General features: G+C 41.9%; 1 protein-coding gene across 3 annotated transcripts in view; it reads right to left on the minus strand.

Moving 5' to 3' along the window:
- Window positions 1-24,651, minus strand: part of HOOK3 (hook microtubule tethering protein 3) — a 133,891-nt gene that overhangs the window by 39,643 nt on the left and 69,597 nt on the right. For all 3 annotated transcript variants that reach the window (XM_074383815.1, XM_010330228.3, XM_074383814.1), the window contains exons 12-15: window positions 21,347-21,457; window positions 20,491-20,578; window positions 11,986-12,055; window positions 6,565-6,705 (exon numbers count right to left, since the gene is read on the minus strand). In XM_074383815.1, coding sequence (XP_074239916.1) covers window positions 6,565-6,705; window positions 11,986-12,055; window positions 20,491-20,578; window positions 21,347-21,457 — 410 coding nt within the window. The remainder of the gene's footprint in view (window positions 1-6,564; window positions 6,706-11,985; window positions 12,056-20,490; window positions 20,579-21,346; window positions 21,458-24,651) is intronic.

Raw genomic sequence — 24,651 nt, forward strand, 5'->3', positions numbered from 1 at the left:
CCACCATGCCCAGCTAATTTTTGTAATTTTAGTAAAGACAGGGTTTCGCCATGTTGGCCAGGCTGGTCTCGAATTCCTGACCCTTATGATACGCACACCTTGGTCTCCCAAAGTGCTGGGATTACAGGCGTGAGCCACTGCGCCTGACCGCAAAAATCAGTAACATGTCTATATGCCAACAGCAAACAATCTGAAAAAGAAATAAAGAATCCCATTTATGATCACTACAGATAAAATAAAATACCTAGGAATTAAGCAAATAAGTGAATTATCTCTACAATTAAAACTATAAAACACTGATGCAAGAAACTGAAGAAACGCAAAAAATGGAAAGATATTCTATGTTCATGAATTAGAAGATTCAATATTGTTAAAATGTCTATGACAGGTGTGGTAGCTCACACCTGTGATCCTAGTTCTTAGGGAGGCAGAGACGGGAGGATAGCTTGAGCCCAGGAGTTTGAGACCTGCCTGGGCAATTTAGTGAGACCCAGTTATCTACTAAAAGGAAAAAAAAAAAGACAAAGTATTCCGTATGTCCAAGTTCCATACTTTGGCATATTGTTGGCCAGGCGTGGTGGCTCACACCCGTAATCTCAGCACTTTGGGAGGCTGAGGTGGATGGATCACCTGAGCTTAGGAGTTTGAGACCAGCCTAGCCAACATGGTAAAACCCTGTCTCTACTAAAAATACAAATATTAACTGGGTGTGGTGGCACACACCTGTAATCCCAGCTACTAGTGAGACTGAGGCAAAAGAATCTCTTGAACCTGGGAGGTGGAGGTTTCAGTGAACTGAGATTGCATCAGTGCACTCCAGGCTGGGTGACAGAGGATGACTTCATCTCAAAAAAAAAAGTCCATACTACCCAAAGCTGTCTACAGATTCAATGCAATCCCTATCAAAATACCAATGAAATTCTTCACAGAAATAGAGAAAAAAAATCCTAAAATTTATATGGAACTACAAAATACCCAGAACAGCCAAAGCTATCCTAAAAAAAAAAAAAAAAATGGAGGAATCATGCTACCTGACTTCAGATTATACTATGGAACTATGGTAACCCAAACAGCATGACCCTGCCATAAAAACAGATACATAGACCAGTGGAACAGAACAGAGAAATCAGAGATAAATCTACATATCTACAGTGAACTCATTTTGACAGAGGTGCCAAGAACATATTCTGGGGAAAGGGCAGTCCCTTCAATAAATGTGCTAGGAAAACTAGATATCGCTATGTAAAATAATGAAAATAGACCCCTATCTCTTGCCATGTAAAAAAGTCAAATCAAAATGGATCAAAGATTTAAATCTAAGACCTGAAACTATGAAACTACTGAAACAAAACTGGAGAAATGCTCCAGGACATTGGTGTGGGCAAAATTTCTTGAGTAAATACTCCACAAGCCCAGGGAAACAAAGCAAAAAGCAACAGATGGGATCATATCAAGTTAAAAGGAAACAAATCAACAAAGTGAGAGATAACCCACAGAAGGGGAGAAAATATGTGCAAATTCCCCATCTGACAAGGGATGACTAACCAGAATATATAAGGAGCTGAAACAACCCTACAGGAAAAACTCTAATAAACCTATTTTTAAAATTGGCAAAAGGAAGGCTGGGTGTGGTGTCTTATCCCTGTAATCCCAGCACTTTGGGAGGCTGAGGTGGGCAGACTGCTTGAGCCCAGGAGTTCAAGACCAGCCTGGGCAACATGACAAAACCCCATCTCTACAAAAAAAAATAAAATTAGCTGGGCATGGTGACACATGCTTGCAACCACAGCTGCTTGGAAGATGAGGCAGGAGGATCACTTGAGCCCGGGATGTTGAGACTGTGGTGAACTGTGATTGTGCCACTGCACTCCAGTCTGGGTAATGGAGTGAGATCCTGTCTCAAAAAAAAAAAAAAAAAAAAAAAGATAAATAACCTACACAGATATTTCTCTAAAGAGGCTGGGCATGGTGGTTAATGCCTATAACACCAGCACTTTGGGAAGCTGAGGCAGAAGGATCCCTCGAGTCCAGGAGTTTGAAACCAGGCTGGGCAACATAGGGAGACCCTGTCTCTCCAGAAAATTAATAAACTAGCCAGGCATGGTGGTGTATACCTATAGTCCCAGCTACTCAGAGGCTGACATAAGAGGATAGCTTGAGCCTGGGAGGTAGAGGCTACAGTGAGCTGTCATCATATCACTGCACTCCAACCTGGGTGGCAGAGTAAGATCCTGTCTCAAAAAATAATAATAAAAAATGAAACAAAAAAAGGCACAGAAAATGTGGTATGTGTAGGTGTAGACAGTGGAGCACTATTGAGCCATAAAAAGAATAAAAGCCTTTCATTTGTAAAAACATGGATGAAACTGAAGGTCATTAAGTTAAATAAACCAGACACAGAAAGACAAACTTTGCATGCCCTCACTTATTTGTGGGAGCTAAAAATTTTAAAAATTGAACTCATGGAGCTAGAGAGTAGAACGATGGTTACCACAGGCTGGGAGGGGTAGTGGGGAGAGGTGGGGAGGGTTAATAGGTACACAGAAATAGAAACAAATAATAAGATCTAGTATTTGCTAGCACAACAAAGTGACTATAGTAAAAAAATAATGCAATTGTACATTTAAAAATAACTAAAATAGTATAATGGGATTTGTTTGTAACATAAATGATAAATCCTTGAGATGATGGATACCCCATTTATCCCAATATGATTATTATGCACTGCATGCCTATATCAAACTATCTCCTGTAACTCATAAAACCGACTATGTACCCACAAAAATAAAAAATAAATTAAAAAGCTCATCTACAAAATAAATGAGGATTATAATGCCTACCTCATGGGTTGTTTAAAAGACTGAGATAATACATACAGTGTGTCGGCTGACCGCGGTGGTTCACGCCTATAATCCCAGCACTTTGGGAGGCTGAGGTGGGTGGATTACAAGGTCAGGAGTTCCAGACCAGCCTGGCCAATATCATGAAACCCCATTTCTACTAAAAATATAAAAATTAGCCAGGTGTGATGGCAGGCTCCTGTAGTCCCAGCTCCTTGGGAGGCTGAGGCAGGGGCATCGCTTGAACGCAGGAGATGGAGATTGCAGTGAGCCAAGATCACGCCACTGCACTCCAGCCTGGGCGACAGAGCAAGACCCTGTCTCAAAAAAAACACAAACACACACACACACACACACACACACACACAGACACACACACACACACACACACAATGTGTCTAGCAGAGTCCCTGCACATTGCAGGTATTTTATCAATGTGAATTGCCTCTACCTTCTTTCTCCCACATTAGGGAATGATACAGTTAACATTTTAATCAAAGTCTAACTGCTAAATACAGACAGTTGTGGGATACAGAAGGGAGGGTGAGCTTGAGATCACAGAATACTCTGAGAGGTAGAGAAACAAGATCAGGTCTACTCTGACAGAATTTCTGGGAAATACTGATGTGGCTCCCCCTCAACCCTCCACTGTCATAGTGTTTGAGGATTGGTGGGTATTACAAATTCAGTAAAAGTGCTCCCTCTTGGGAAAACTAATTAGAAAGGACTTCAGAGGTCTATGGCAGACTTCGCCTTCTAACAGGAGATACACATGGGCAGTTAGCAAACTGCAACAGACTCAGTGGGACCCAGTGTTGAAAACTAGTAGGAAATTAAGTTAGAGTCAAGGTAATATAAATACTCATTAAATTCAGTAAGAACAAACTTAAAGTCACTTAGTAGAAAAAGCATCCTGTGAGAGGAAGACAGGAAAAAATATTGTGCAAACATGGAAGAAGATAAATTGGCAAGAAAAAAGAGTATGGAGGCCGGGCACAGTGGCTGAAGCCTGTAATCCTAGCACTTAGGGAGGCCAAGGCGGGCGGATCACGAGGTCAAGAGATCGAGACCATCCTGGTCAACATGGAGAAAGGATGTTTAAGACCCCCAGCACAATACCTGAGACAAACAGGTGCTCAGTAAATATTAACTGTTATTACTACTGTTGTTATAAATAACAGGTCACCATAATCTAAAAGTTAATTATCATCAGTGTTGTAATTTAATAAACAATCACAACACTAAGTTGTACCCAGCAGTAAGTTACACAGGAACTTAGGAGGTGATTAGTCATCCACAGACATGGACACTGTATAATGACAATTGGCTGTCCTGTCTCTGGTAAAAACAGCAATAATTATAAAGCCTGTAAGAAACAATGCAAAGCAGTATGAAGAAAGTTGTGAGTGATTTTTCACTTAAAAAAAAAAAAAAATTTAGGGTAGGGAGAGACCTATGCTAATTTTTAACTTACCCTGACTACAATGGCTAAAATACAGCCCAGAGGCAAGGGATGAATGAGGCGACTATCAGACACTTTCACCAGGGGGACTGTCCGCCTGCCAGCTGCTCCTGCAATTCCCCCTGCTCCACTGTCTCCATTTCCCACTTTTTCTGAGTACTTAAAAAAAAAAAAACAAAAAAACCATTCTCTAGACTCCTAAGAGTTGATGTAAAATTTTCTCATTCTGTTTATGCTTGATGGTGCTCTTATAATCACCCTAGCATTTATACTGATTTATACTGTTTGTCGATTTATACTGTATATCTCAGTAGCTTTAAAATGTAAAGCTACAGAAAGAAGAGTAGGATGACTTCCTAAGATTGACTGCCATCTGGGAGAGGCCAAATCAATTATTCAAAATAAACAAAGAATCTGCAATGTAAGGTGAGATATGGAGCTATTAATAAAAATTTCAAATCCTTCAAAAATGACACGAGTAAAACAAAAACAAAGCAAAACAAAACAAAAAAGAAAAAAAAAATGGAATGTTTGGGATCTAAGAAACATTTCCAAAAAGGAAAAGAACAAAAACACAGTCACAACAAAATATAAATGTAGCCCTTGTCAGAGTAAATCACTGATTTTAAAGTAATTGACTTTCAATGAGTGAATAGCACCATGCTGCTGAAAACATACACGCAGAGAAGTGATTTTCTTGTTAATTTTGCAGATTCTAAATTCTTAAAATAAGTGGGTTGTTCTTAAGATGAATAATTTCCTTTTAGGGTCATAATAAATAACAGAAGAAAAATGCTTTGTCAATACAATTACAAGGAAGCTACTGCTCTCCCCATAACAACAGAGCTCAAACACACTGGCCTATGGAAACGGTAAACTCTGTTACTTCGACACTATGAATTGAAATTCTTGTGAAAGACTGAATTATCAGAGTTTTAAAATTCCTCTAGTTTTAATTAGTGATTAGAAAGGGTAAATAGGAGGCCAGGCGCGGTGGCTCAAGCCTGTAATCCCAGCACTTTGGGAGGCCAAGGCGGGTGGATCACGAGGTCGAGAGATCGAGACCATTCTGGTCAACATGGTGAAACCCCGTCTCTACTAAAAATACAAAAAATTAGCTGGGCATGGTGGCACGTGCCTGTAATCTCAGCTACTCAGGAGGCTGAGGCAGGAGAATTGCCTGAACCCAGGAGGTGGAGGTTGCGGTGAGCCGAGATCGCGCCATTGCACTCCAGCCTGGGTAACAAGAGTGAAACTCCGTCTCAAAAAAAAAAAAAAAAAGGGTAAACTCTATTTCTCCAACACTGACTGTGAATTGAAATTCTTGTAAAAGACTGAATTATCAGATTTTTAAAAATCTTCTAGTTTTAATTAATGATTAGAAAGGGTAAATGGTAGAGCTCTGGTATCATTTTGCATGAAGTGAAGAGGACACCACCATTCTAAAAAGGCACAATGTTTTTTGACAAGGCTGCCCAAAAGTGGAGAAATGGATTTGAGTTCTCTTAAAGGGAAAGAGAACAGCACATAACCATTTTTCAAACTACAATTCAGATCTTTGTTGTTGTTGTTGTTGTTGTTTTTTGAGACAGAATTTTGCTCTAATTGCCCAAGGTGGAGTGCAGTGGTGTGATTTTGGCTCACTGGAACCTCCAACTCCTGGGCTCAAATGATCCTTCTACCTCAGCCTCCTGAGTAGCTGGGATCACAGGCATGTACCACCAAGCCTGGTTAAGTTTTGCTTTTCTTTTTTAGATGGAGTTTTATTCATCGCCCAGGCTGGAGTGCAATGACATGATCTTGGCTCACTACAACCTTCACTTCCCAGGTTTAAGCAATTCTCTTGCCTCAGCCTCCCAAGTAGCTGAGACTACAGGCAAGTACCACCATGCTCAGCTAATTTTTTTATTTTTTAGTAGAGATGAGGTTTCACCATGTTGGCCAGGCTGCTCCTGAACTCCTGACCTCAGGTAATCCACCCACCTCAGCCTCCCAAAGTGCTGGGATTACAGGCGTGAGCCACTGCAAAATATAAACGCCCAGACATTTTTGCATTTTTTATAGAGATGGAGTTTCATTCACCATGTTGCCCAGGCTGGTATTGAACTCCTGGGCTCAAGTGATCTGCCCTCCTTGGCCTCCCAAAGTGCTGGGATTACAGGCATGAGCCACCATGCCCTGCCAGATCTTTGTTTAAGGGGTTAAGAATCAAGGCAAATACGGAAAACTTGTAGCCAGTTGTGAACACTGATAATACTCTACCTATTCTCTGTCTCCAGTTCACTCTTGCGTAGATTTGCATCATCTAGAAGGCTCTGCAATAAGGCTATTTTTTCATTGTCCGAACCTTCTTGGTTAAGTTTTAACATCTTATTCTCAAGCTGAAGACGTATAAGTTTCTCCCTGAATGAACAAAATAAAAACTAAATATTATATACACAGTCATTTGGTGCATTAACATTCAATACAAGTATCAAAACCAGCTAAGCACTCTTACAAATTTAATACCAGAACAGAAATGAAAAACAAAGAACTTGCAACAAATTCAGCTATTATAGCTGGCAAAGACATTACAATTCAGATTTTAAATATTTTCTTTATAGAATGGATATGAAAATAATAGAGTCTCTAAATATCATGATTTGTAATGAATGCGATTTCAAAATCCTATTTCTTTTCTGATTTAAACATTTAAGCTATGAATGCATTTATTTATTTATGTGATTCTTATCAGAGAACATAATCTCTAATGCTATGCTCTTAAATTACCAATCATTTGGTGGTAAGATATTATATTCAACAAGAATCACTGCAACACATTCAGTCTACCCATTCCTGTAGATATGTAAAATTAAATTCTTGAAACAAGCCATATCATTACAATCAGGTTATTGGACCGCATTGTTTTGGACTCTGCATATGCAAAAAGCTTAACATTAAGGGATATTTAAAAACAGTATCTATACAGAACTTGTCACCACATTTTCTGCAGGGACGATATAATTAAATGTTAGTTCATATGAAGACATACTTGTTGAAGATATAATTTATTCTTTTCTTTACACAGGGTCATCTGTAGAGGTCCCCATAAAACAGTGTGAACAGATACCAGATACTAAGAAAAGCTGTGGAAAAGCTTCTGGTGGAAAAAGAAAGATCAAGAAACATGCACACACACACATTGCTCTTACTTTGTAAACACAATAAATCTCATAAAGTATTTTTAGTTTTGCTACTGAAAAGATGAACCAAATTTGTGGTCTAATTCAAGCAACTATTTAGAATTTGATGTATTTTGTTACGGGCAACATGGACTTTATCTTTTTCAGTTACAAAGTAAATACACACATTGTAAAAAAAAAAAAAAGAAAAGAAAAGAAAATATAAACCCTCCCTAATGATGGTGCAAAATACTGCTGAAATATGGCCTTCTAATTCTATGCACATATATGCACAAATGGAATCACACAGTACTTTTTACATTGATGCCTGCTATTTACAGCTAAAATTTCATAATCTTTTTATATCATTAAAGATATTTGAATATTTTAAATGACGTGGCATTAAAATCGTTACTTATTTAGTAAATGCCCAATTTTTGGATATTTAGATTGCTACCAATTTTGAGCTTTAAACAAGTGAGTAAGATCTTTTTTTTTTTTCTTTTTCTTTTTTTTTTTTTGAGACGAATTCTAGCTCCCGTAGTGCAGGCTGGAAGTACAGTGATCTTGGCTCACTGCAACTTCCACCTTCAAGGTTCAAGCAATTCTCCTTCCTCAGCCTCCTGAGTAGTTGGGATTACAGGCATGTGCCACCACGCCCGGCTAATTTTGTAGTTTTAGTAGAGACAGGCTTTCTCCATGTTAGCCAGGCTGGTCTCAAACTCCCAACCTCAAGTGATCCACCAGCTTCGGCCTCCCAAAGTGCTGGGATTACAGGGATAAGCCACTGTGACTGGCCAAGATTAGCTTTATAAATATACTTTTCTGTATATCCTTAGTTATTTCCTTAGGATTAACTCCCAGAAAAGTAATTTTTGGATCAAAAGATACATGCATTTTTAAACAGACACATCCTGTCAATTTCCTCAAAGAAAGGTCTTACCACTTTAATCTTTTTTCCTTAGTTTATGAGATTTCCAATTTGTCCACACTCTTTTTTTTTTTGAGATGGAGTTTCGCTCTTTTTACCCAGGCTGGAGTGCAATGGCACGATCTCGGCTCACTGCAACCTCCGCCTCCTGGGTTCAGGCAATTCTCCTGCCTCAGCCTCCTGAGTAGCTGGGATTACAGGCACGCGCCACCATGCCCAGCTAATATTTTGTATTTTTAGTAGAGACAGGGTTTTACCATGTTGACCAGGATGGTCTCGATCTCTTGACCTTGTGATCCACCCACCTCGGCCTCCCAAAGTGCTGGGATTACAGGCGTGAGCCATCACGCCCGGCTATACTCTTAACATAAATAAAACATATCAAACATTAACCCACTGTCTAAAACGTGTTGTAAAATTTTCACCCCAGTTTATCATTTTTCCTTGAGAGCTCTCTTCTGGACATACAGCCAATTTTAATTTGTATCTAGTCATACTCAGAAAAGTCATATTTGTTGTATCTTTATCATCATTCTTTTTTTTTTTTGCAGACAGAATCTAGCTGTCATCCAGGCTGGAGTGCCAAGGTGCCAGCTTGGCTCATTGCAACCTCTGCCTCCCAGATTCAAATGATTCTCGTGCCTCAGACTCCTGAGTACCTGGGATTATAGGCATGTGCCACCACGTCCAGCTAATTTTTTTGTTTTTAGCAGAGATGGGGTTTTGCCATGTTGGTCCGGATGATCTCGAACTCCTGAACTCAAGTGATCTGCCTGCCTTGGCCTCCCAAAGCACTGGCACTGCAGGTGTGAGCCACCGTGTCTGGCCTATCATTGTTTTTAGTTTAAAAAAAACAATTGTATTACCAATAAGCTTCCTTAAAACTGTGGATTGTTTTGGACATAACCACTTATTTATAAATATTCATAAACATGTGTTCATTTATTTAACAAATCTTACTGGTTCAATTATAAAGTAGCATATCAGATGTCAGAAAAGAAAAAGGCGCACAAGATACTTCCAGACTTGGTGTTGCCGTAAACTCCTTTCGTCTGTCTTTCTTATTATTATTATTTGTTTGAGACAGAGTCTTGCTCTTGTTGCCTAGGCTGGAGTGCAATGGCAAAATCTCAGCTCACTGCAATCCCCACCTCCTGGGTTCAAGCGAGTCTCCTACCTCAGTCTCCCGAGTAGCTGGGATTAAAGGGATGCATCACCATGTCCAGCTAATTTTGTATTTTTTAGTAGAGGCAGGGTTTCGCAATGTTGGTCAAGCTGGTCTCGAACTCCTGATCTCAGGTGATCCACCCACCTCAACCTCCAAGAATGCTAGGATTACAGGTGTGAGCCACCATGCCCAGCCTGTTTGTCCTTCCTAAACAAATGCTAACCAACAACTACAAACTGTCTCCATTTATTCAACAAGTATTTGAATGCTTATTTCAACTTTTACAGTGCATGAAACTCGTACACAATTGTTATTTAATATCCCCCAAGGAGTTTATGAAGAAGCAAGGCCAGTTTCCATTTTTAAAGGGGCAAATAGGCCACAAAAAGGTAAAAAGCAATATTCAGAATTAATCATTCTCCTTTTAATGGACGCTTGTTGCCTACCCCACTTTTCTTTTTTGAGACAGAATTTCACTCGTTACCAAGACTGGAGTGCAATGGTGCAGTCTTGGCCTACTGCAACCTCCGCCTCACAGGTTCAAGCAATTCTCCTGCCTCAGCCACCCAAGTAGCTTCTGAGTAAAGGCATGTGCCACCAAGCCCACCTAATTTTGTATTTTTAGTAGTGACGGAGTTTCTCAATGTTGGTCAGGCTGATCTCGACTCCTGACCTCAGGGATCTGCCCACCTTGGCCTCCCTGGGATTACAGGCCATGGTGCCCGGCCTACTTTTCATTTTTATATATAAAGCTAGTTATGCATAAAAACAGATGGAACTGGCTGGGCATGCTGGCTCACGCCTGTAATCCCAGCACTTTGGGAGGCTGAGGTGGGCAGATCACGAAGTCAGGAGATTAAGACCATCCTAGGCAACATGGTGAAAACCCGTCTCTACTAAAAATGCAAAAAATAGCTGGGTGTGGTGGAGTGTGCCTGTAATCCCAGCTACTTGGGAGGCTGAGGCAGGAGAATCGTTTGAACCAGGGAGTTGGAGGATTCAGTGAGCCGAGATCGTACCACTGTACTCCAGCCTGGTTGCCGAGCAAGACCCTGTCTCAAAAAAATAAAAATAAAAATAAAAATAAAAATAAAAATGGAACTGGCTGTGTGCAGTGGCTCACGCCTGTAATCCCAGCACTTCGGGAAGGCAAGGTGGCCAGATCGTTTCAGCTCAAGGAGTTCAAGATCAGGCTAGGAAACATGGCAAAACCCAGTCTCTACAAAAAATAGCCAGGCGTAGTGGCACATGCCTAAGATCCCAGCTACTAAGTTGGCTGAGGTAGGAGGATTGCTTGAGCCCAGAAGGTCAAGGCTGCAGTGAACTGTGATTGTGCCACTGCACTCCAGCCTGGGTGACAGAGCAAGACTTTGCCTCTAAACAAATAAATAAACGGAATTTTTAAAATGCTGTGATTAAAAATATAAGGTATTACTGAGGAAAGAGTAGTGAAGGTGGGAAGTCATTTCCTCCTGTCTATAGCATTATATCTTTCCCAGACCTTTCCATGTGGTTAGCAGATAAATCTTAGTAACTAATGATTTTGCATGCTGATAGCTAAACATAACCATTGTCTACAGGCCAAGTGTCTTCATTGCTTAATGTTTGCTGAGTTTACTCAAGCTCAGGACATGATTGCTGGCTTTGTTATGTGTGAAAGATTGTCTTACTGAAGTGAGCAAATCAATTTTCTGCAGGCGCAGTTGAAGAAAGCTTCTAACATTGAAGGAATGTGTTCTCTTTCCAGGTCCACAAGGGGGCGTAGTCTTAAGGGCAAGAACTTCCCAGCGTCATGACCCCCTCCCATCTCTCTCCATCCGGCAGATTTAACAGTTTATGTTTAAATTTTGCGGGTGTGGGAAGAAACTAAGAGTCAATCACCCCAACAGAAGTTTAAAGGAACTCCTTTCATTGGCCAGAGGAACTTGAGGTGGTGGGAATTTCTCCCAGGATAAATTCCCCTGCTCCTTCACCCACACTGGATTTCCAGTTCTCTGGAATCCCCTCCCACATAGTGGGAGCTCTCTTTCCCCTGCTGGATTTCCCCTCTGGGGTCCTGCTTCCATATGCTCTTCCTGGAAGTTTTCTCTCTTCTTCTCCTTTTTCTCTCTCTGCCTAAATAAATCACTTTCTACAAACACTTTTGAGTTTGGCATTTACTTTTATAAGTGCACTGCACCATGGTCTCCTCTCCCATTCTTGGAGAGTGATAGACCAAGAACCTGGAGAGACAACCTCTCAGGGGAACTGAGGGCTCCGCTGAACTCCTGAACCCCAACATGTTGAAAACATAAAAATTTAACACTGAATTCATGTTTAAAGTGTCAGTGAGAAAGAATAAGGAAATGATCATCTTCATACTATAGAGAAGTAAGTTTTCTCCAGGAATACTATTCAGTGTGTGAACACCACAACTACCTTACCTGATTTCAGGTGTAACAATCTCTGCAGCTAGACTGTCTGAAGACTCCTGACTTCCCAGAGGCATTAACCCTGTAAATACACAAACATAAATATAAAGCTAACTGAAAACACAGTCATACAACTTCAATATGAAACCCTACTTTGAGCATTAATTTTATCAGCAAAAATCATCTTCTCAAGTAAAAGACCATGTCACAGTGGCCTTAAAATATTAGTAAGTATTAGTATTTTACCATTTTAACCATTTTAAAATGTACAATAGAGTGGCATTCAGGATATTCACAATGTTGTGTAACCATCACTGCTACTGATTTTCTAAACTTTTTCATCATCCAAATCACAAAGTCTATAACCATTAGGCAATAATTCCCTATTTCTCCCTCCCCTACTTTTTTTTTTTTTTGAGACCAAGTCTCACTCTTGCCCAGGCTGGAGTGCAATGGCACAATCTTGACTCATTGCAACATCTGCCTCCTGGGTTCAGGCAATTCTTCTGTTTCAGCCTCCCAAGTAGCTGGGATTACAGAAGCCTGCCACCAAGCCTGACCAATTTTCTGTATTTTTACCTAAGACAGGTTTCACCATGTTGGTCAGGCTGGTCTCAAATTCCTGACTTTCGGTGATCTGGCAGCCTTGGCCTCCCAAAGCACCGAGATTACAGGCGTGAGCCACTGCGCCCAGCCTTACTTTTTAAATGTAATGATGTAACATACATATCTCCCTGTCAGGTGTGTAGAAAATATACCTTATTCTTTTAAATGGCTGTACTATATACCGTTGAATAAGAATACTATTCCTGTATTGCTGAACTTTCAGGTTGTTTTGAAATGTCACTATTAGAAACAATGCTTTAATTCATTGGGGTAAATTTAATTCCTAAGAGCAAAAGTGCTAGATCAAAGGATACATACACAAAGAGTGTGTCCTAGTCCATTTTCTGTTGCTTATAACAGAATAATTGAAACTGAGTCATTTATAAGAAACTATTTTTGGCTGGATGTGGCGACTCATGCCTGTAATCTCCCAGCACTTTGGGAGGCCTAGGTGGGCAGATGGCTTGAGCTTAGGAGTTCGAGCACGGAGCAAGACCTGTGGTCTTCGTAGATGGTGACTTTCGGATGGGGTCTCTGAGTGGATGTCCTTTTTGTTGATGCCGTTTTTTGTTTTTGTTTTGTTTTTTAGGGATAGGGTCTCACTCTGTCACCCATGCTGGAGTGAAGTGGCACAATTTTGGCTCAATGTAACCTCAAACTCCTAGGCTCCAGTGACCCTCCCACCTGGCTTTCCAAGTAGCTGAAACTACAGACAAGAGCCACTGTTCCTGGCTTGATATAGGAAGTTTGATATACAGCTGAGCACAGTGGCTCACGCTTGCCAAGGCGGGCAGATAACAAGGTCAGGAGTTTGAGACCAGCCTGGCCAACATGGTGAAACCCGGTCTTGACTACAAATACAAAAAATTAGCCGGGCGTGGCAGTGGGTGCCTGTAATCCCAGCTACTTGGGAGGCTGAAAGGGAGATCCAAGATGGTCGAGTGCAGTTCCTAGTGAGAGCAACGCAGAGGGTGAGTTATCACCACATTTACAAATGAGGTACCAAATGCATCTCAATGGGACTGTTTGCACAGTGGGTGTAGCCAAAGAAGGGCAAGCCAAGACAGGGTAGGGAGCTGCCTCACCCAGGAAGTGCAATCCCTGGAGGAACCCCCTCCCTACCCAACAGAGGCCACTGGGGACTTTTACATCTACTCCAGCACTCCGATTCAGATACTGCTGCTTCTCCCTCAGTTTTCTTGTTTTTGTTCTTGTTTTCGATACCGAGTCTCGCTCTGTTGCCAGGCTGGAGTGCAGTGGTGTGATCTCAGCTCACTGCAACCTCTTCCTCTTGAGTTCAAGCAATTCTCCTGCCTCAGCCTGCCGAGTAGCTGGGAGTACAGGTGCACGCCACCATGCTCAGCTAATTTTTGTATTTTTAGTAGAGATGGGGTTTCACCATTTTGGCCAGGATCAGCTCGATCTCTTGACCTCGTAATCCACCCACCTTGGCCTCTGAAACTGCTGGGATTATAGGCGTGAGCCACCCACGCCCTGCCTCTCCCACAGTTTTTCAACACCCACAGGCCTGGAGATTCCTGGGCTGAAAGTGCCATGAATTTCCAGCACAGCTGTTTCAGCTGGCACCCCGGGTTTCTGCACAAAAACTCACACAAATCTGGGCAGCCACTTCAACTGGTGCCTGGAACGCCTGGGAGACAGAGCCACCCATTCAAATGAAAAAGAGGGGGCTGAAACAGGGAGCCAGGTGATCTGGCTTGGCGGGTCCCACCCCAACAAAGACCAGCAATTTGAAATGCTCTGGATTTGGAGTTTCACAGCAAGTGCAGCTGGACCGGGATGGTCCAGCTCTGTAGGGGGAAGGGCATCCACCACCACTGAGGCAGCCTGCCACTACCGACGCAGCCTGCCACTACCGAGGCTGCCTGCCATTAGCGAGGCAGCCCACCGTTACCAAGGCAGTCTGCCATTACTGAGGCAGTTCTAACCATACCTCTGTAAACAAAACTGCAAGGAAGCTTATACAGCATCTGGGCAGACCCTGCCACAGCTCAGCAACGCCTCTGCTGACAGACTGCAACTAGACTACCTCCTTGCTGGGCAGGGCATTTCTGAAAAAAGGCAGCAGAGCAGCACGTCAGGAACTTATAAATAAAGCCCCCAATTCCCAGGACAGAGCACCTGGGAAAAGAGGCAGTCATGAGTTCCGCTGCAGCAGACTTAAATGTACCTGCCCAGCAGCTCTGAATGGAACAACAGAGCTCCCAGTACAGCATTTGAGCCCTGATAAGAGACAGACTATCTCCTCAAGTGGCTCCCCAACCTCTGTAGATCAAAAGAGGCACCTCATAAAGGAGAGGTCTCGCTGACACCTGGTGGATACCCTTCTGGGACAAAGATAACAGAAGCAGAAACTGGCAGCAACTCTTACTGTTTGTTCTCAGCCCCCGGGGATATTCCCAGGCAAGCAGGGTCTGGAGTGAACCTCCAGCAGTCCTGCAGCAGAGAAACCTGTTAGAAGGAAAACTAAAAAACAGAAAGAAATAGCTTCAACATCAACAAAAAGGACGTCCACTCAGAGACCCCATCTGAAAATCACCAACTACAAAGACCACATGGGAAAAAAACCAGCACAAAAAGGATGAAAACACCAAAAACCAGAACATCTCTCCTCCTCCAAGGGATCACAACTCCTCAGCAGCAAGGGAACAAAGCTGGATGGTAAATGAGTCTGATGAATTCACAGAAGTAGGCTCCAGAAGGTGGGTAATAACAAACTTTTCTGAGCTAAAAGAACATGTTCTAACCCAATGCAAAGAAACTAGGAACCTTGAAAAAAGGTTAGATGAAATGCTAACTAGAATAACCAACTTAGAAAAGAACATAAACGACTTAAAAGGGAGGCTGAGATTGCAGTGAGCCGAGATCGTGCCACTGCACTCCAGCCTGGGAGACAGAGCTAGACTCTGTTTTGGGGGGGAAAAAAAGTTTGATTACTTTTAAAAAGGTCATTAGAAATTTTTTGGAATAAAACTCTCCAGGCTAACAGATGATTCAACAAATGTTTATAATTTTGACCTAAATAAAATGCAAGGCCGGGCGCGGTGGCTCAAGCCTGTAATCCCAGCACTTTGGGAGGCCGAGGCGGGTGGATCACAAGGTCAAGAGATCGAGACCATCCTGGTCAACATGGTGAAACCCCGTCTCTACTAAAAAAAATACAAAAAATTAGCTGGGCATGGTAGTGCGTGCCTGTAATCCCAGCTACTCAGGAGGCTGAGGCAGGAGAATTGCCTGAACCCAGGAGGCGGAGGTTGCGGTGAGCCGAGATCGCGCCATTGCACTCCAGCCTGGGTAACAAGAGCGAAACTCCGTCTCAAAAATAAAATAAAATAAAATTAAAATAAATAAATAAATAAATAAAATGCAAATTAAAAAAAAATTCTTTTAAAGTAGACAAGTAAAATCAGTCACATAACTATAGCCTATATGGCATAAAATCTGGGAACAGTTAAAAAATTTTACCAATTTTGCTGCCCCTTCACCAATTTTTCATTTTTTAACAAATGAAGAAAACAGATGGAGTCTCAATATGTTGGCCAGGCTGAACTCAAGCTCCTGGCCTCAATAAATCTTCCTTCCTTGGCATCCCAAAGTGCTGGGATTACAGGCACAAGCCACCATGCCTGGCCCATATTCTATTTAATCTTTGAAACAACTGTGTTAAGTGCAGCACTATTATCTGCCACTAGGTATGGGCTTAGGGTACCAGCAAAACTAGGTCACCCTAATTTTTCAAGAGTAAATGGTTATCTAGCCAGGCACGATGGGACACACCTGTAATCAAGCACTTTAGGAGGCCAAAGTGGGCAGATCACTTTAAGTCAGGAGTTCAAGATCAGCCTGGCCAACATGGTGAAACCCCGTCTCTCTCTCTTTTTTTTTTACCTTGAGACGGAGCCTTACTCTGTTGCCCAGGCTGGAGTGCAGTGGCATGATCTTGGCTCACTGCAACCTCCACCTCCTGGGTTCAAGCGATTCTCCTGCCTCAGCCTCCCCAATAGCAGGATTATAGGCACCCAAAACTATGCCCAGGTAATTTTCGTATTTTTAGTAGATGTAGGGTTTCATCATGTTGGCCAGGATGGTCTCCATCTCTTGACCTTGTGATCCACCTGCCTCAGCCTCCCAAAGTGCTGAGATTACAGGTGTGAGCCACTACACTCAGCAAAACCCCATCTCTATTAAAAATATAAAAATTAGCCAGGCATGGTGGTAGGCATCTATAATGTAATCTACTTGGGAGGCTAAAAGAGAATTGCTTGAACCCAGGAGGCAGAGGTTGCAGTGAGCCGAAATGACGTCACTGCACTCTAGCCTGGGTGACAGGAACGACACCCATCTCAAAGAAAAAAAAAGGTGGGGGGGGAGAAAAAGGAAAAAAAGAAAATGGCTATCCGATATCTTCTTAAGAAAGACTATCAGAGTATTACAGCCAACACAGGAAGAAGCACAACTTTTTGTATATTACATTTAATACTGTTTTCGTTTAAAATTACACACTGGGGAGTGCTTTGCATTACTCAGAGCATCTAAAACTCTAAAACTCTTCCCTTGGCTCTGGAGAAAGAAGTTATGATTCTCATTTTGCAGAACAAACCAAGTCTTGGAGAGTTTAGTTACTAGATCAAGCTGCACAGCTAGTTAGCAGCAGAGCCCATTATGATGGTATTCAATGTTTATGATAACTTATATTTATGATGGTACTCATCAGTTTTTTTTTTTTTTTCTTTTTTTGGAGACAGAGTCTTGCTCTGTTGCCCAGGCTGCAATGCGTTGGTGCTATTTCAGCTCACTATGGCAACCACCTCCCAGGTTGAAGCGATTCTTATGCCTCAGCCTACTGAATAGCTGGGATTACAGGCACGTGTCACCACGGCTGGCTAATTTTTGTATTTTTAGTAGAGGTGAGGTTTTGCCATGTTGGCCAGGCTGGTCTCAAACTCCCGGCCTCAAGTGAGCTGCCTGCCTTGGCCTCCCATGCTGGCATCACAGCCGTGAGCCACTGCGCCCAGCCTAATGGTTAAGTGTTTTAATCAAATAAAGCATACAACAAAGTTAACCTAAATATTCTTTGGGGTATCTCCACACATCTTTTATTTTTTTTCTCTGAGTGATTGAAAGCTTGAATGATACGGAATCATCAGCCCACCTAAGTGATTCAGCTTTGTGTTTCTTTTTGGGTCAACCAAAGTAAAGTAAGAAGGAACTCAAGCAAGCCAAGAAACTACTGTCATACCCTTCTGTAGTTGGCTGTATTCACCAGATAGGGGGTCCCCAAGTGTCTTCCATTTTCGATGCTTAGCATGGTTCTCATTTTAGAAGCTGAGGTCCCAGACCCCTTTCTGCTTATACAAGGGATGGCAGGCAACAGAGTGTTTAAGGAAATTTTTTCTGTGAGTCATTTCATTCCTATTTCTTGAGAACTGTACTATCTCACACTGATAATAAAGGGGATGACAGAAAGGTTAGATAGAAATATGTTCTCCCAACATGCAAAGTGAGGAAATGAATCTTACTTTACATCTGTCTCCATTATCCTATGCCAGAGGGCCTAAAACATTCATGTGCACGCACACAAAAAAAACATCCGGGGAACTAGTTTAAAATTCACCTTTCTGAGCCTTGTCCCCAGAGTCCCTGATTTGCAGGCATGAGTGGACCTAGGAATCTGCATCCCAGATGACTCGAACACTATTCACCATGCTGTAAGAAACACCATTCTTACACAAACTTCATGAGTAGGTTTAAAAAACCCAAATTGCAATTAAGCTTTTGTTTCTGTCATCCTTACCACAGCCCAGGCAATTGTCCTATTACTTGGTTGGCCAATTTCTTTTTTTTTGTTGCCCAGGCTGGAATGCAGTAATGTGACCTCAGCTCACTGCAGCCTCTGTCTCCCAAGCTCAAGTGACCCTTCCACCTCGGCCTCCTGAGTAGCTGGGCCCACAGGCACATGCTACCACGCCCAGCTAATTTTTAAATATTTTTGGGGGTTACGGTGTCTTGCTATGTTGTCCAGGCTTCTCTTGAATTTGTGAGCTCAAACCATCTGTCTGCCTTAGCCTCCCCAAGTGTTGAGATTACAGGCGTGAGCCACCGTGCCCAGCCTAAATTTGCCCTTTTCTACAAAACACTGACAACTCCTAACCTGAATAGCACTGTAGGGTCTAAGCTTAAATTGTCTGCCCAAAGCAGTTTACACCAAAGTTGGAATTAGGCTTAAATCCTCTTTCATGGCACTTGGATTTAAAAAAAAAAAAATAAATAAATATATCTTAAGTATTAGAATATCTCTATTACACTACTTTTGTTTCTCGTTTGGAGAATTAGCATGGCAGTGTCGTCTAATTCGATAGCTGGAGAAGTCACATCCACTTTTCTCATGGGCCTGTTAAAGCCCTCTCATTCATTCTTGACTCATCCTGTGTCTTTGGGAAGCCTTTCTGGGTAAACCTATCCACAAGATCCTTTATGTCACTACTAGCCCTTGCACACGTTTCAATCATAGCACCTACAATCTTGTACCACAATTGCCTAATTTATTTTTGTATCTCCAGCTCTACTAACAGTGCCTGGCAAACAGCAGGCACTCAATAACTGGGGGATGAATGAGTCCATGGCAAGAGACTAGGCCAGGAGTTTTAAAAATCAATGCTGACTAAGAAATGAAATACGGCAATGTCAAAGGCTGGAACAAAAATAATCCCTAAGAGCACATAATCCTCCTGAAAGGAACACAGGTTAGGCAGGTGTCGCAGCCCAGCAGTGATGAGGGGTCGGTGGTGTTTTTGTTGTTAAGAAACATGCCAGCAGGCCGGGCGCTGTGGCTCACGCCTGTAATCCTAGCACTTTGGGAAGCCAAGGTGGGTGGATCACCTGAGGTCAGGAGTTCAAGACCAGCCTGGCCATCATGGTGAAACTCCATCTTTAAAAAAAAAAAAAAGAAACATGCCAGCTCTGTCCCCCCCACAACACCTCCAGAGCCTGGCCTGTGAGGTTCCCACTTCGGCATGTGCCCCACCCACGGCTCCTCTCCGCAGCCTGCTGCTTGTCCTCACCTGAACCACCGCTTCATGTAGCCAGGCCAAGGAGGGGAGTTCATATCCTCCAATGAGGGCCTAGGAGGCCTTTCTTGGCCAATCAGTAGCCAGGCACTGCAGTGGGACTCGGCATCCACACCAACAGAGGGACTGCCTGGCGATCCCTTAGGGTGCTTGTTTTACACAAGGCTTAGAGGTCAAAAATAAGGGGACACAATCCTCACAGAATGGGAAGGAGCTGCACAGGCTCCCTGGGTTTGGCCATTTTCTAAAACAAACCAACCACTTTTAAGATGTCTCTCCGCCTCGTGCGTGTTCGTCTCAAAAATGCCAGTGTGACTGACTTGGAAATTGGCTCAGTGACTGAGGGTCTGCACCATGATTTGGACAAATAAGAAAAGGCAATCACTGGGGCCCAAGCTTTTCGAGAAGGAGTGCACGTGGGCACGATGTTTCATTTTTATCTACTGGTACAATCATGTTCAAGTGAACCAAATATTTTTATGTATACCACGGACGATAAATCATCTGACCGGGCATGGTGGCTCATGGCTGTAATCCCAGCACTTTGGGAAGCTGAGGTGGCGGATCATGAGGTCAAGAGATGGAGATCATCCTGGCCAACATGGTGAAACCCTGACTCTACTAAAAATACAAAAACTTAGCTGGGCGTGGTAGCATGTCCCTGTAGTCCCAGCTATGCAGGAGAATTGCTTGAACCCGGGAGGCAGAGGTTGCAGTAAGCCAAGATTGTGCCACTGCACTCCAGCCTGGCAACAGAGCAAGACTCTGTCTCAAAAAAAAAAAAAAAAAGAGTCATCTGGTTTGTGCTCCCAAAACGTTTTACCTTGAGTTGTGAGCTGCCCTTCTTGAGCTTGTACACAACGAAGTTCTTCAATGGTTTCCTTCAGAGAATCCCTTTCTGTTCTCAGTCTCTGGAGAGAGACAGAAACATGGAGGGTTAGCTTCATGTTTTAAGAATTTATTCATCAGTGGCCTCTCTGCCTTACCTAATGGAATGATAAACAATAGTATATAACTCAATCAAGACAGTAAAAAAAGCAACAGTGAACATGAACATGTTTTACCTTTTGCTCTTCTTTGGAAAGATCACAGGAGGAAAAGATTAAAACAAGTCTTCCCATTTAACAATACTGAATATCTGCTATGTGCAAGACAATATGCTATCCACAGTTAAACTTAAGAAACAAACTGTCTACTCCATCTTTAACAATTAGTAACTAATTTCTTAACATTCTTTTCACTAGACATAAAAGGCTGAAGAACAAAGACAATATTCATAAATCATGAAAAAGTAGAAATATTTTTAAAAGATTCAAAATATGCTGAACAACAAAAAGTCCTCTATATATACAGGACTTTCTTGTTTTCATACAGAAAACAAAGCTTAACAAACTTACAGAAAGTCAGGAGCAGGAAAAAAAAAGTCACGAGTAGAACAATGTAAAGAAGGCAATAGTCGTAGAAACAATAACCATATAAAAAAGAAATCTGAATGAAAGTATTATAAAAATATTCCTTTCTTTTTTTGCTTTATTTCTGAAACACAAAGGGAATTCTCCTATGGCTTAAAAACAAATAGGATTTCTAATTTTTTAATTCATAATTAATTAATGTGGCCAAACATAATCGCCTTAATTTTAGCAGTACTCAAAACCAAAATGTCTAATACATATACTCACATCCTTTTCTTTTTGAAGACTGTCAACTTTTTCTTTCAGCCGTTTATATTCAAAATCTAGTTTATCTGCTTTCTTTGATTCTTCGGATAATCTATTTTGCAGTTCTACTACCTAACACAGAAAGATACCATTACTTATACATAATCTGAAACATTAGAAATTATCCTTATTTTCTTCTACAGGTCTAAGAAAACAAAACCCATTCCCACCAGTACTCAAATGCATATGATCCAGCAGCCTAACCCAATGTAGTGAACTAGGAATAAAATCCTGCCCAGTTACTACGGGTTCCCAACCAGAATCACCCACAGTAACAATGTTCAAAATCATAAAACAATCTATAAGATTTTCATTTCCGGCAATACAGATAACTGGGTAGTCTGAAATTCTTTTTGTATAAAACAAAATAAATGCTGGGGTGAGGGTGGGGCAGGGAGAATCCAATTGCATAGCTAAGCTTACAAGAAAATAAGGGAAATACTCAGAGGTTAAAACCAGAATGAGAAGTTCATGTAGACAATCTGGGTACCATGAGGTGCCAACTGCCAATAACAGGAACCTAGAGCTTTAACAGGAGATGAGTATTTGTTAAACCACCTTAGGCCCTAAAAGGTAGCAAATCGGTGGATTAGAAAAAAAAATTTCATCAGCTAAGGAACAATAAACTGAGTGCTTTGGGTTTAAAAAAAGTATAACTTGGGGCTAAATGCAGTGGCTCACGCCTATAATCCCAGTACTTTGGGAGGCTGAGGTGGGAGGATGGCTTGAACCCAGAATCTGAGATCAGACTAGGCAACATAGTGAAACGCCATCTCTATAATTTAAAAATTAGCTGGGTGTGGTGGCACATGTCTGTGGTTCCAGGTACTTAGAAGGCTGAGGTGGGAGGATCACTTGAGCCCAGGAGTTCAAGATTGTAGTGAGCTATGATCATACCATTGCACCCCAGCCTGGAAAACAGAGTGAGATCCTGACTTTAAAAAAAGTAATAATGAAAGAAAAAAGGGAACCTGGGAGTTTGTAACCCATAGCCTGTTAATAATAACATGGACTTATGTTTGAATTTTTACTACTTGCATTGTTTGGGAAAACCTAAGCCAAGCAATTAGAGGGGTATTAGTTGGTAACACTGTGGAAAATCTGCCGTAAATGAACACACATATTGACTGCAGAAACAAAACCTCAACCCATGAGCCTCAGAATTCCCCAAGGTAAAGATGAGCTAATGAAAGAGCAAAATCCAAAATTATAAAGGCCATAAAGAAATATGCCACAATGAACAAGGCTGTGGAAAACATTAACAGCAGTAACAACCAAAAAATAATAGAATAAGATCTCCAAGGATTTCATATTGTAATTATCAGATGCAAAATATACATACTTAAAAATATAAAGAGGGCCGGGCGCGGTGGCTCAAGCCTGTAATCCCAGCACTTTGGGAGGCCGAGGTGGGTGGATCACGAGGTCAAGAGATCAAGACCATCCTAGTCAACATGGTGAAACCCCGTCTCTACTAAAAATACAAAAAAATTAGCTGGGCATGGTGGCGTGTGCCTGTAATCCCAGCTACTCAGGAGGCTGAGGCAGGAGAATTGCCTGAACCTAGGAGGCGGAGGTTGCGGTGAGCCGAGATTGCGCGATTGCACTCCAGCCTGGGTAACAAGAGCGAAACTTCGTCTCAAAATATATATATACTATATATATACTATATAAAATATATATATACTATATATATAGAATATATATAGTATATATATAAAATATATATATACAATATATTGTATATATATACAATATGTTGTATTGTATATATAATATATATACAATATATTGTATATATATATATATAAAAAAAAATATATATATATATATATAAAGAGGAAATCTAATTTGAAAATGGAGTAAGAGGCCAGTCACGGTAGCTCACGCTTGTAATCCTAACACTTTGGGAGGCCGCGGAGGGGAGACTGCTTGAGCTCAGAAGTTCAAGATCAACCTGGGGGCAACATGTTGAAACACTGTATCTACAAAAATACAAAAAATTAGCTGGGTAAGGTGGTGCACTCCAGTAATCCCAGCTACTCAGGAGACTGTGGCAGGAGAATTGCTTGAACCCAGGAGGCTGAGGTTGCAGTGAGCTGAGGCTGCGCCAGTGCACTCCAACATGAACCACAGAGCGAGGCACTGTCTCAAACAATAAATAAATAGGCCAGCTGCAGTGGCTCACGCCTATAATCCCAGCACTTTGGGAGGCCAAGGCAGGCAGATCATGAGATCAGGAGTTCACAACCAGCCTGATCAACATGGTGAAACCCCGCCTCTACTAAATTGGCTTAGGCAATGGTGGGATGTGCCTGTATTAAAAAAATTAGCTGGGCATGGTGGCATGTGCCTGTATTCCCAGCTACTCAGGAGGCTGAGGCAGGAGAATCAATCGCTTGAACCTGGGAGGTGGAAGTTGCAGTCAGCCAAGATTGCGCCACTGCACTCCAGCCTGGGCGACAGAGTGAGACTCCATCTCTAAATAAATAAATAAATAAATATCAAAAAGAAGTAAGAGACCATCAAAAATAACCAGGGAGATCTGAAAAAGCACACAAAGAGGGCTTATAGATGAAATATTATCATTTAAAAAAAATAAAGCAGCCGGGTACAGTGGCTCATGTATATAATCCCAGTACTTTGAAAGGCCAACCCAGGCAAATCACGAGGTCAGGAGTTCAAGACAATCCTGGCTGATATCGTGAAACCACATCTCTACTAAAAATGGAAAAATTAGCCAGGCATGCTGGAATGCACCTGTAGTCCCAGCTACTCGAGAGGCTGAGGCAGAAGAATCGCTTGAACCCAGGAGGTGGAGGTTGCAATGAGCCGAGATCATGCCACTGCACTCCAGCCTGAGTGACAAAGCGAGACTGTCTATAAATAAATAAATAAATAAATAAATAAATAAAACACAGTAAGCATTAAATCAGAAACAAGTAGAGAGAATTAGTGTATTAAGTAGTTTCATTGTAGTATCTCTAGGTATAGATTGCTTTTTTTTTTTTGAGATGGAGTCTCACTCTTGTTGCCCAGGCTGGATAGAGTATATTAATGTGGTCTCGGCTCACTGCAACCCGCCTTCTTAGTTCAAACAATTCTCCTGCCTCAGCCTCCCAAGTAGCTGGGATTACAGACACTTGTCACCACACCTGGCTAATTTTTATATTTTTAGTAGACATGGGTTTTCACCATGTTGGCCAAGCTGGTCTTGAACTCCTGACCTCAGGTGATCCGCCTGCCTCAGCCTCCCAAAGTGCTGG

Source organism: Saimiri boliviensis, chromosome 13, assembly GCF_048565385.1.
Source record: "Saimiri boliviensis isolate mSaiBol1 chromosome 13, mSaiBol1.pri, whole genome shotgun sequence".
Lineage (NCBI taxonomy): Eukaryota > Metazoa > Chordata > Mammalia > Primates > Cebidae > Saimiri > Saimiri boliviensis.